The sequence below is a fragment of the Salmo salar genome, chromosome ssa12 (genome assembly GCF_905237065.1).
Source record: "Salmo salar chromosome ssa12, Ssal_v3.1, whole genome shotgun sequence".
Taxonomy (NCBI): Eukaryota; Metazoa; Chordata; class Actinopteri; order Salmoniformes; family Salmonidae; genus Salmo; species Salmo salar.
In genome coordinates, this window is record NC_059453.1 from 24547788 (window position 1) to 24561375 (window position 13588).

Sequence of the window (13588 nt, forward strand, 5' to 3'; positions counted from 1 at the left end):
TTGAGTTTACCGTGAAGTGTGTTTGAACCTAATGTATCTTCCCATGGGCCCTTTTAAGTGATGTTTCCTCTTCAAAAACACTGTAGTTGATACTACTCAGCTAGTGTGTCATGTACTGTAATATCTACATCATTTACATCATTAAAGGTTCATTTAATGTGATTATATCTAATCTATTGTATGGTAATTATAGTCAGAATTGTTTGATTTGCTACCGTTTTAAATTGTATGTAATGAACCCTATTTTGATTGAAATATTTAACTTGTAAACAGAACTATAACTTGACAGGCATTATATAGTGGATGTATGTTGAATTGAATACATAACAATAAATAAAAGGTTGGATTATCCTTGAAAACCTGTTCAGAGTGAGCTTTGTTACTTTTTCTTTGATTGAACCTCCATCAGGTTTCAATAAAGCATAATCTACTCGGTAGGCCTACTGGTAAAACGTCATACTGTATTTATTTCCCACACTCCAACCACTAGTTGGCGATCGTTTAGATTTAAACCAAAACCCCACATAAGATAGTATAGTTTGAAAAGGGATTACAGACTCCCCAACTACTACTGTAAATATGAAAAAAGAGACATCAGAGATGTTTCAGAAAGACTGTAATATGTTTTGGACGTTTACATTTTCTTACCGACACATTTAAAATATCTTGGTAGATTTGTCTTTAATTTAGAAATCTTTATTTCTTGCAGAAATATAATCGGCAATATGAATTGAATGCTTCTGTTTTATCAACTTGGAAGTTTGTTTGCATTAGACTAAAGGGAAAATAAAGTAATTAGACTGTAAAATAAGGATGCATTTGCATCTTAATCACTGAATAAATATAATATATATATTTCATTATCAACCTTATTTTTTATCAGGTTTTCAGCTGGTGATCGCGTGAACTAGTCGTAAAAAATCTTCGTTTTTGCCCATAATGCATCGCTAGGTCTTCCTACTTCCTCTTTCCGCCATATTGCAGAACCGGTAAGGGCCCCCTCTAAAATCTCATTGTCAATCTTTCCCAAATCTAACCCATCCAGCCGTCTAAAACTCCATTTATGAAATTATATAAACGTTTAATAATGTCCTAATGTCATGAAATGGTTATTGTGTCGATATGTTGTGAGATGTTGGTGTTTTGCCTTGTGATTGGTAAAGTTCCCATCACTGTCCATTTTGCTGGTGTGTTGTATCGGTAGCTAGAGCATATGAATAAAACCCGACAATTATTACTGCTAGGCTAATTACGTTGTGTTCTTAAGTAGTCGACACATTTGCTTTATTGTCGAGATACGGTATACATGTTAATAGTACAGTTTGGTTGGCCAACCAACTCTTCTAGCTAGCTTGGCCCGTACATGTAGACCTTCCATGCGTGGTAGACAGTCACGATGGTGGTGGTTAAACGTGTCTGCATGGTCGTGCAAACCTCTTCTAATTTCTTATCAAAGGACCCACCCAACGTTTGTCCCAGTTTTGAAATTGTTGGCGCTAGCGTTAGCCATTCGAATGTTATGTCTTGGCCAGTGAAATGTAGACGGTTAGCTCTTACCAGGTAATTTGGATAGCTAGCATAATATCTATCGAGGTTGCTACCTTAGTATGTCGCCTTCTATTTTCTTCACCAAAGTAACCACGTAACGCTAGCTAACCAGCTAGTTGGGCAATACTTTGCTAGGCAATATCTTGGCTAACGTTAGGTAAGCCTATACTCAAATTGTCATTACATACTCAATGGTGTACATCTACCTACAATTGAGCTAGCTTACAATCAGTTTGTTGGCTGGCTTATTTGTCAAGTCAATAGTTAGCTACTCTAATAGTGGTTTGTTCTCCTAATAACATGCTGTGAAACTGGCAAGCTAACGTTAGCTTGCCAGTTTCACAGCATGTTACTAGGAGAACAAACCACTGTTAGACTGAATGTTTACTATTAACTAGTTGGTTGCCTTACAACTCCTAAACTAATTAACTTTTTTTATGTATCTCTGATCGACAGGCATCATGGTGCGCATGAACGTTCTTGCGGATGCGCTCAAAAGCATCAACAATGCCGAGAAACGTGGGAAACGCCAGGTTCTGATCCGGCCGTGTTCGAAGGTCATTGTACGTTTCCTGACCGTCATGATGAAGCACGGTGAGTTACTGAAATGTATCATTCCACTGGATATCATAAGGTGAATGCACCAATTTGTAAGTCGCTCTGGATAAGAGCGTCTGCTAAATGATGTAAATGTAAAATCTGTTTTGTAAGTGGTATGGGTCCAGTCAAGGGGGAGGTCAACAAGATGTGCAGGTGTCAGTTACAGGTAGGACCATGAGCCTGCATAACCCGCTTCCCTCCAGGAGGGGAATTGCTTACCCCTGGTTGAGGGATCTGAATTTGAGCCCTGTACTTGGTTTTGATTCCCTGCCTCCCTTGTTTCCCCAGGTTACATTGGTGAGTTTGAGATCATCGACGACCACAGAGCTGGGAAAATTGTCGTCAATCTCACTGGCAGGCTGAACAAGGTAATTTTTTTTAAATATACTGCATCACAAGGACTACCATCAGACCTTTTGAGTGCCATTCTACTTCATTTTACTCGTCTTTTGTGTTGGGGTAGATTGATAGACTATCTGGCCCCTCTGTTTTGCTCATCTTCTCTGACATGTTTTTTTCCCCTGCTCATATTCTGCGTTGTGGCATTATCAGCCTACCTGCGTAATTGTATATTTGAATCTGTCACTTCTAATCTTTCTTTTGCTCATTTCAGTGTGGTGTGATCAGCCCTCGTTTTGACCTCCAGTTGAAGGATCTGGAGAAGTGGCAGAACAACCTCCTGCCCTCAAGACAGTTCGGGTGAGATTCAGTCAGCAGCACCCTAATGGTGGCATGAATGTTGGAGTGGCCGTATCACGGTTGTGCAGTGGAACTTTGTGAATAGGGAGGTATTCATTAGTGGCAACTTTTTTGCTACGGTGTTTCATGTATGAATGCATCTCTTGATGTTGTGTTAATGTGCTCCTTTGGGGTGTATAAAATTGTGCCCCGAGTTTCACAGGCTTTAAATCTCTGAACGTTTATTTGGATGTCAAAGCAACTAAAAGGTTGTCAAAGCAACCTTTTATTTCCGTGTCTGAATGTTCAGCTTCCGATAATATTGAGAGCAAGCAAATGCAGCATTAGTCTAGTATTTATTGATGCTGGGAGCTGGCTAGTTTGGAGATTGGAACGGTCCTTGAAATGCACTTTCTTTGAAAAGATGAGGGCAGCCTGGGCAACGGGAACTAAAACCTTTATCATAAGTTGGGGGTGGGCAACTTAAGTCCCTGGGACTGAGTGTCCTCTGTGTGCTCCCACTTTCTACTGAATGCATCCATGGAAATATGATTGCTGCAGCCTCTTGAACAGGATTTGACCTGCATGTAGGAAAGGGGGTGAATGGTTGAATGTTTGAGTATGTTCTGTCAATATCAGTATGTGCATGAAATTGCTCTCAACTTTACATAAGTCCAATGGCGGATGTAGTGAGGGCACGGTCACAGATTTATTGATCTGTGTGATGTGTGGACTGATAAATCCAATGGGTGTGTCACAATGACTTGTCCGCAACTATGTGGAAAAACCGACAGGGCTGGCTTAACCTCTTGGGTATGTGGGACGCTAGCGTCCTACTCGCCAACAGCCAATGAAATAGCAGAGCGCCAAATTCAAAACAACAAAAATCTCATAATTCAAATTTCTCACACATATATGTATTATACGCCATTTTAAAAAATGAACTTTTCGTTAATCCAACCACAGTGTCCGATTTCAAAAAAGCTTTACGGCAAAAGCATAGCATTAGATTGTTAGGACAGCACCTAGACAAGAAAAACCACACAGCCATTTCCCAAGCAAGGAGAGGTGTCACAAAAAACAGAAATACAGCTAAAATTAATCACTAACCTTTGATGCTCTTCATCAGATGACACTCCCAGGACTCAATGTTACACAATACATGTATGTTTTGTTCGATAAAGTCGATATTTTTATCCAAAAACCCCATTTTACATTGGTGTGTAATGTTTAGAAATGTTTTGCCTCCAAAACTTCCAGTGAATGAGCACATCAATTTACAGAAATACTCATCATAAACGTTGATAAAATATACAACTGTCATTCAAAGAATTAAAGATAAACTTGTCCTTAATGCAACCGCTGTGTCAGATTTCAAAAACGTTTTGCGGCGAAAGCACACTTTGCAATAATCTGAGTACAGCGCTCAGACAACAAGCCATACAGATACCCACCATGTTGGAGTCAACAAAAAATCAGAAATAGCATCATAAATATTCACTTACCTTTGATCTTCATCGGAATGCACTCCCAGGAATCCCAGTTCCACAATAAATGTTTGTTTTTGCTTCGATAAAGTCCATATTTATGTCCAAATACCTCCTTTTTGTTCGTGCGTTCAGTTCACTATTCCAAATGCAGTAAGCGCATGCACTGGGTCCAGGCGAAAGGTCAAAAAAGTTGCATTACAGTTTGTAGAAACATGTCAAACGATGTATAGAATCAATCTTTAGGATGTTTTTATCACATCTGCTATAATATTCCAACCGGATAATTCCATTGTCTTCATGAATTAAAAGGAACTCGGCTCTCTCGGCTACGTGTGTGACTGAGCTCATGCCTTATTTTGGGACACCTGACTCCTAGAGCTCTTATTCTCTTCCCATTCACAGTAGAAGCATGAAACAAGGTTCTAAAGACTGTTGATATCTAGTGGAAGCCTTAGGAAGTGCAATGTGATCCCACAGACACTGTATATTGGATAGGCAATCACTTGAAAAACTACAAACCTAAGATATCCCACTTCCTGGTTGGATTTTTCTCAGGTTTTTGCCTGCCATATGAGTTCTGTTATACTCACAGACATTATTCAAACAGTTTTAGAAACGTTCTATCCAAATCTACTAATAATATGCATATCCAAGCTTCTGGGCCTGAGTAGCAAGCAGTTTACTCTGGGCACGCTTTTCATCCGGATGTGAAAATACTGCCCCCTACCCCAATGAAGTTAAGTTGTTCACATGTGGACTGTATTTCGTCTCCAATCGTTTTTGAAAACCTAAATTTGCACAATAAGCGCTTGTCTCTCAAATACATTGTTACAGTGGTTGGTTTGCTAGGTAGCGAACTTTAGCCATTAGCAATGACGTGAAATCAGTCAAAACACCTCAACAAGACATGGCATCAAGAATGAGATGAACTAGCTGAAACAAGTCACGATTCCCCACAGGGCAGTTTCTTATCATTCTTGCTAGCTATCTGGCCATCCACAACAATGCTTGGACTTCTGCCCCATTAAAAGCATGTGCATTGTTTTCTTGCCATTGTCAGCTAACCCATCTATAGTTGGCGCATTTTGGCATTCCATCTATGACGTTTACCTGTGTCAGTGCCATAGAAAACCTTAGAAGGCTACAGGCGGAAAAGTCATGCTATTTGTATTTGAGCAATATAATTGGCAGTTCATTCAACTTAAACTCGCAACTTCTTGAACTCGGCCGCACGTGAGGCGTTCACGTGGCACACAAACTGTCCAGAGTAAAAATAAGCATTTATCAAGCCACTCGCTGCGCTTATTTGTTTTAGGGGAAGTGATTTACAAAAGTAAACCATCAATACTGAGAAAATTGCAATAGGTTGGCTAATGGCAACTATTGATAGTCTGCAAAAAGAAAGCTACAAAAGGACACCTAGCATTCGTCTTGGCTGGCCTGCTGTAGCCATGTCAATATCTCTTTTGAAAAGCCCTCATCTTAAAGGGGCAACGTCCTATTCCTTAACCTCTATGGGCTAGCTTGCGTCCCACCCGTGGTGCACTCCATCAACAGCAGGTGCATTTCAAGAGCGGCAAATTTGAATCCAAATAAATGTCAAAATTCAAATTTTTCAAACATACAACTATTTTACACCCTTTGAAAGATAAACATCTCCTTAATCTAACCACGTTTTACGATTTCAAAAAGGTTTTACGGCGAAAGCATAAATTTAGAGTATGTTAGGACAGTACATTTACAAGAGTTGTGTGTAATGTTTTGTCAATTCAAAGACAGGGTCACCAAAACCATAAAACCAGCTAAAATGATGCACTAACCTTTTACAATCTCCATCAGATGACACTCCTAGGACATTATGTTAGACAATGCATGCATTTTTAGTTCTATCAAGTTCATATTTATATCCAAAAACAGCGTTTTACTATGGCATTGATGTTGAGGAAATCGTTTCCCTCCAATAACCGGCAGTCAAGTCAGCACCACAAATTAAATAATTAAAATTAGAAAACATTGGTAAAATATTATATTGTCATTTAAAGAATTATAGATTTACATCTCTTGAACGCAATCAACTTGCCAGATTTAAAAATAACCTTACTGGGAAATCACACTTTGCAATAATCTGAGCACTGCGCCCAGAAAAATACGCGTTGCGATACAGACTAGCCCTCATGTTGGGGAGATCTAAAATCGAAAATACTATGTAAATAATCCATTACCTTTGATTCTCTTCATCAGATGTCACTTCCAGGTATCACAGGTCCATAACGAATGTAGTTTTGTTCAAAAAAGCTCATCATTTATGTCCAAAAATCTCCGTCTTGTTAGCACATGATCTAAGCCCGCCGGACTTCACTTCATGAACGAGGGGGGAAAATATATTTACGTTCGTTCAAACATGTCAAACGTTGTATAGCATAAATCATTAGGGCCTTTTTTAACCAGAACATGAATAATATTCAAGGTGGACGAATGCATTCTCTCTTATAACTTATTGGAACTAGGGTACCCAACATGAACTCGCGCGCCAGGTGTCTAATGGGCCATCATCGTTCCATGGCTCTTGTTCGGTCAGATCTCCCTCCAGAAGACTCAAAACACTTTGTAAAGGCTGGTGACATCTAGTGGAAGCAATAGGAAGTGCCAAAATATTCCTCAGCCCCTGTGTTTTTCAATGGCATAGGTTTAAAGGTAATACAACACATCAGGTATCCACTTCCTGTCAGAAAATGTCTCAGGGTTTTGCCTGCCAAATGAGTTCTGTTATACTCACAGACACCATTCAAACAGTTTTAGAAACTTTAGGGTGTTTTCTATCCATATATAATAAGTATATGCATATTCTAGTTACTGGGTAGGATTAGTAACCAGATTAAATTGGGTACATTTTTTTATCCAGCCGTGCAAATATTGCCCCCTAGCCCTAACAGGTTAAATTGATGTACTTTAGAAACAACATTTTATATAATTACTGCAATTTTAAAGAATAGAATGTCTTGCATTGCTACATTATATTACACAGCTTTTTATTATATGCCATCATAACCAAATGCAGCCTATTACTAGCTAAATAGAGCGAAAGCATGTCAACCTAGGTCCTGCATGAGTCTAATGCATTTATAAACTACCCCATATCCAGGCCAGTGGGGGTGGGGGTGGAAGGTTTGTGTTGGTGCTCATTTGATGTGACTTAGCACACTTATATGGTTTGCGCTATTGAAGATGGACTGAATTTTGGCAACATGGTCAGGGTTCGTACGGTCATGGAAATCCTGGAAAGGTCATGGAATTTTAAAATGGTGTTTTCCAGGATCCCAAAAGTTTAGGGCAAGTTTGAGTTTTATTTCTGTTAATGTAATTTGTTTAGGAATGGTATAAATATTTGATCAATTAAATAAAAATCTACATCAGACAGGATCAGAATTACACTTCTAAGATAAATATGACTAAACTCGAAAAGCTACATTTCCTGAATAAATTTTGTGGGGTTGATTCAGATGAATAAAACGATGAGTAGCCTACATAGCCATTTGATATATTGAATGAGCAAATTATTTCAAAAGGCATGAGACATATTTGGTTGTAATGTTTTTCATAAAGGGTGGTCGACCATCCTCCAGGAGAGCTAATGGGTGTGCAGGCTTTTATTCCAGTCCCCCTGTATGACTTCATAACATTTGTTGCCTCTAAAAGTAAAGATTGAATGTGATTTGGATAGTCACTATCAGGAATAGTTTTACCGCCTTGATGCATTTCTTGTTATGATAGGCTTCACTCTGTACATCCACATACATTGCTTGTTGTGTTAGGCTTCACTCTGTACATCCACATGCATTGCTAACATTGCTTGATTGGAAAAGCATTGAATGTTTAGGATCATATTGGCCTCCATACAATATAAATGGAGGCTACATAGTTACTGCTGAAAAGTGGTCCTGGTTCAGGAGTGGAGAGCAATACAGTACCGTAAAAACCCCTCCGTAGTTTTCAGTTGGTTGGTTTATAGCAGGTGTTTGAAGGATGAGGTTAGGAAATGCTTAAGTGTTGTATGGCATCAATGGAACCGACTGTTGTTGCTTTAGAAGGGGTACAACTGGGTTTGTCTTAACTGTTTTCCTGGTGTTTCATGGTCTTTCCATTAATGTAATTCTGCCTGTTGTGAATGTATATAAACTCATGTCTTACACACCTTGTCTGTTTCTTCAGATACATTGTGCTCACCACCTCAGCTGGCATCATGGACCACGAAGAAGCCAGACGAAAACACACAGGAGGGAAAATTCTTGGATTCTTTTTCTAAAATGTAAAGAACTGCAAAATAAAACACCAAATCCAGTGGACTGGACTTTGTAATTTGTCTTATTAGATTGCTACAGTCAAAAGCTCTATGTATTGGTACAATGAGAATGACAAATGAGTCACATATATACTGAACAAAAATATAAATGACTATTTCAAAGGTTTTACTGAGTTAGTTCATATAAGGAAATCAGTGAATTGAAATAAATTCATTCGGCCCTAACCTATGGATATGTTGGTAAATGCCTTAAAAAAAAAAGTGGGGGTCTGGTTCAGAACCAGTCAGTATCTGGTGTGAGTACCATTTGTAGCATGGAGTGCGACACAGCTCCTTTGCATAGAGTTGATCAGGCTGTTGATTGTGGAATGGTGTCCCACTCAATGGCTGTGCGACGTTGCTGGATATTGCCGGGAACTGGAACATGCTGTCGTACACATTGATCCAGAGCATACCAAACATGCTCAATTGGTGACATGCCTGGTGACTATGCAGGCCATGGAAGAACTGGGACATTTTCACCTTCCAGGAATTGTGTACAAATCCTTGAGACATGGGGCTGTGCGTTATGCTGAAACATGAGGCGATTGCGGCAGATGAATGGCACGACAATGGTCCTCAGGATCTTGTAATGGTATCTGCATTGAAATTGCCAGCGATTTAAAATGCGATTGTGTTCGTTGTCTGTAGCTTATGCCTGCCCATACCATAACACCACTGCCACCATGGGTCACTTTTCACAACGTTGACATCAACGAGCCATACGCCACCATATTCGTGGTCTGCGGTTGAGGCCCCAAAATCTCTAAAATGGAGGCAGCTAATGGTAGAGAAATAAACATTACATTCTCTGGCAACAGCTTTGGTGGCATGCTGTCTGCGGGAATGTCCAATTGCACACTCCCTCAACTTCAGACATCTGGCATTGTGTTGTGACAAAGCTTCACTTTTTAGTGGCCTTTTATTGTCCCCAGAACAAGGTGCACCTGTGTAATGATCATCCTGTTTAATCGGCTTCTTGATATGCCACACCTTTTCAGGTGGATGGGTTATCTTAGCAAAAGAGAAATTCTTACTAAGAGGGATGTACACATTTGTGCACAGAATGAGAGAAGCTTTTTGTCCATATGGAACATTTCTGGGATCCTTTATTTCACCAAGACTACATGTGTTTTATATACTGAACATAAATGCAAATGCTACATGCAACCATTTCAATGATTTTACTGAGTTAGTTCGTATAAGGAAATCAATTGAAATCATTTAATTAGGCTCTAATCTATGGATTTCTATGACTGGGAAGGGTGTAGCCCCACCCCCACTTGGGACCAAGGCCCACTCACTCAGAATGAGTTTTTCCCCAAGAAGGGCTATATTACATGCAGAAATACTCCTCAGTTTCATCAGCTGTCCAGGTGGCTGGTCTCAGACGATCCTGCTGTTGCCAGATCAATTATCTGGCAACAGCTCTGGTGGACGTTCCTGTGGTAGGTGTGCCAATTGCACTCTCTCAAAACTTTGGACGTCTGTGGTGGTGTGTGACAAAACTGCACATTTTAGAGTGGCCTTTTATTGTCCCCAGCACAAGGTGCACCTGTGTAATGATCATGCTGTTTAATCGGCTTCTTGATATGCCACATCTGTCAGGTGGATGGATTATCTTGGCAAAGGAGAAATGCTCACTTTTAGTGCGTATTGAACATTTCTTGGATTTTTTATTTCACCTCCTGAAACATGGGACCAACACTTTACATGTTGCGTTTATATTTTTGTTCAGTATATTTCCAGTGTGGTATTCAGATGTCTGTTATCAGTCTTGAAGTTAAGCTGCGTAGATGCAAAATGGCAATTTGAGCCAGTGTTCCTAGGATTCAGTTGTGGTCTCCACAATTATTTTACTGAATTCTGAAAATGCGTCTGGAGGATTGACCTCCCCAATTAGCTGCCCCAGATGTGGGTAATGAATTACTGGATTCACACTAAATTAAGTCTAAAACCTTCCCTCTCTCTTGCCCTCGGGCACTGTAGTAATTACTTAGTGTGAGCAGGCAGGTAGCAGCTTTCTATCTCTTCTAAAGCATTTTAAGCTACAGTTTCAAGAAAAGGCCTATTTTGTAATGCAAAGTAGACTTTCAGTCCAGCGTTTATTCACTAGCATCAAGTGAGGCTGAATTGCTTGTATATGGGTCCTTGGTTATATACGCTGTAACTCGGTGGAGGATTTCCTGGTCTGGTCATGTCAAGAAAATTGCCCGATTGCCCGTGTAGGCAGGAAGACTTAGAGGGAAATGGGAAGCAACTGGCTGAAAGTGTCAATCATGGCAGGTCTTTTACAGTCAGCTCCAACGGAAGTCCCTCATGCCTTCTGCAGATGGTGTGTTGCCCCACGATGCTGCCATTCCATGAAATATTGAGTGATCCTATTCATGGATGGTTTGGAAGGGTGTGTCCCCGTGGGAATGGATGTTTCTGTACTGTAATGAGTCTGCTCTAACTTGTGTTGGATTCATTGAAAGTGGAGCACAACAAAAAGTCCTAGATCCAGTCTCCTGCAAAGGCACCCATAAAATTATTTTCTTAACGGACACATCTTTGACATTTGTCTGCATCGTCTGGTGGCTTGGTCTTTGGTGGCTATTTTTACAACCCAAAGCAGCACTTTCCCACTACACGATGTGGGATATCTGTCGCTGTCCACTGCACCTCACCGATGGGACACAGACATCCCAACCTCTCCTACCCCAGAGCCCGCTTGTTGTGAACCTAGCAGCCTACGCCAGACTTGGTGTAGAAGGGTACAGCTAATGCATCTGCGCCAAAGTGCTGGGTAGCAGCACGCAGTGTACTATGACAATGTTATATGGGCTAAGTGCACAGAGACTGTCTTGCTCCCTCCTGGGTTCACAACACTGCGCTGGCCGCGTAAAGAGGACAACCAAAGTCTTTGTTGCTGTTTTGCTTTGAAGCCCAGGGAGGGCTGGGACACGGGTGTCCAAGCTCAGAGAGCGAGATAAAGAGAGAGGAGAGATGTGTTTTACACCACTTAGCAAGGGTGCATGTTCATGACAAGGCCATGATGAGAAGTTCAGGGTCGTCCTGGAGGGGGATACAGGGTCAGTTCTCCTATTGCTCACAGTAAATATCAACCAACTAAAGAGAGTCATTATCTTTCTGGCTTTATCAAAGTATCGGGTGTATTATTATAATCAGTTGCCCCCAATGAACTCTTCGTTCTCTCTTGACCTGGAAGCTAAATTCCACAACGTTTTGGCAGGACCAATAGAAACCATGAAATCAGGAATGATGAAACCCCCAGCTGCTGGTCTGTGCTGTGATCCAAGGTGGCACCGTTTGAGCACAATAGCAACCAATCACACAGAGGCACATGCCCCCTCAGATTTGTCCTGTAAAAAAAGTAAAGAAATTACTAGCCACTTAGCAATTTTATGAAGTTGGCTTTAGCTAACCCAGATAGGTTCTCAACCTCATAACTAGCTACCAATAAGTCATATCAGGCTATCAATCAAGTTAGTGTAGCTTGCTTGTCTAACTATCTTAGCTGGCATGCCTGCTGGTAAGTTTGGTAGACTTTAGAAATGCAAGCAATAACTAAATGTACTGAATAAAACTGCTTTCACATAGGATTTACTGTATTTTGGCTGCAACGTCTGGAATCGCTGTCATATAAATTATCTTTTGAAACGGAGTCCAAGCCCATGCTTTTTTGATCCGCGTTTCATCTTTTTCCTCCCCTCACTCCACTTTGTTAGGGAGCAGGCGTTTGGTCATATATTTGTCATGATACCAATAGAAAATAATAGCAATCCTATTTTTAAAAGCATGTGAGTCTTGTTCATATTTCACAACCTCTGCAGGCTTTTGGAGTTGCCTGTCGAGCAAAATAATAGGCCTAGGTCTACTCTTGATTTAGGCTACATTATTTCCAATGACGATTTTAGCATGTAAATCTTGGTTGGGTTAAACACTAAACAACACTGAACAATACATTAATTGCACTATAACAGTGACAAACGCTGCCCACAAACTGTTAGGGCCTACATAAAGCTGTCTCAAAAGCAGTCTCAACAGCAGTCCCAACTCCTTACCACTGCTACACCTGGCTATCAGCGGAGTCTTGTCTGGCAGTGAAACAGTTCATTCAGCCTCATTTACTGCCTTTAAAAAAAATTACTGATATGGCTGATTTGCTTTAACAAATGTGTTTTCTACTGACAGTTGAGATGTACAAACTATGGCATAAGGGGATGAAGAGTGGATAAGAGGCAATCCGTAATTTCGATTAAGATATTAATGAGCGTGCTAGGACGGACGTAGTCATAACTATTTTCTCAGCACTTTTGAAATGTACAGCAACGTAATTCAGAACATGGGCCATTCTTATAGTGTTCTCCCTGTACACCAAGTCAGAACCGTAGGATAAATAAAGGGGGCATATAAGCAGACAATGAAAGCTCTTACAATATTCAATGATTACATTTCTCAAAAACAGGTTAAAGGCTACATGTGCACCACCAAGTCAGAACAGTAGGTGAAAGTAAGAGGTGAAAATAAACCAAATTATTAGGGTGAGGCACATGGGCTACTAACAGCTTACTACACAACATACACTTAGTATTACTTAGCTACTGTATACATATCATGTCATTTACAGTGGGGGAAAAAGTATTTGATCCCCTGCTGATTTTGTACGTTTGCCCACTGACAAAGAAAGGATCAGTCTATCATTTTAATGGCAGGTTTATTTGAACAGTGAGAGACAGAATATCACAGAAAAATATCCAGAAAAACGCATGTCAGAAATGTTATAAATTGATTTGCATTTTAATGAGGGAAATAAGTATTTGACCCCCTCTCAATCAGAAAGATTTCTGGCTCCCAGGTGTCTTTTATACAGGTAACGAGCTGAGATTAGGAGCACACTCTTAAAGGGAGTGCTCCTAACTGCAGCTTG

At 40.3% G+C, this 13588-nt stretch overlaps 1 protein-coding gene across 3 annotated transcripts; it reads left to right on the plus strand.

Moving 5' to 3' along the window:
* Positions 1-977: 977 nt before the first annotated feature.
* On the plus strand, positions 978-8839 carry rs15a (40S ribosomal protein S15a). 3 transcript variants are annotated; one of them, NM_001140687.1, is given in 5 exon segments: positions 978-989; positions 2005-2142; positions 2437-2516; positions 2762-2847; positions 8526-8839. In NM_001140687.1, coding segments are annotated over 4 exon segments (393 nt in total). In that variant the 5' UTR covers positions 978-989; positions 2005-2009; the 3' UTR covers positions 8620-8839.
* The last annotated feature ends 4749 nt before the right edge of the window (positions 8840-13588 follow it).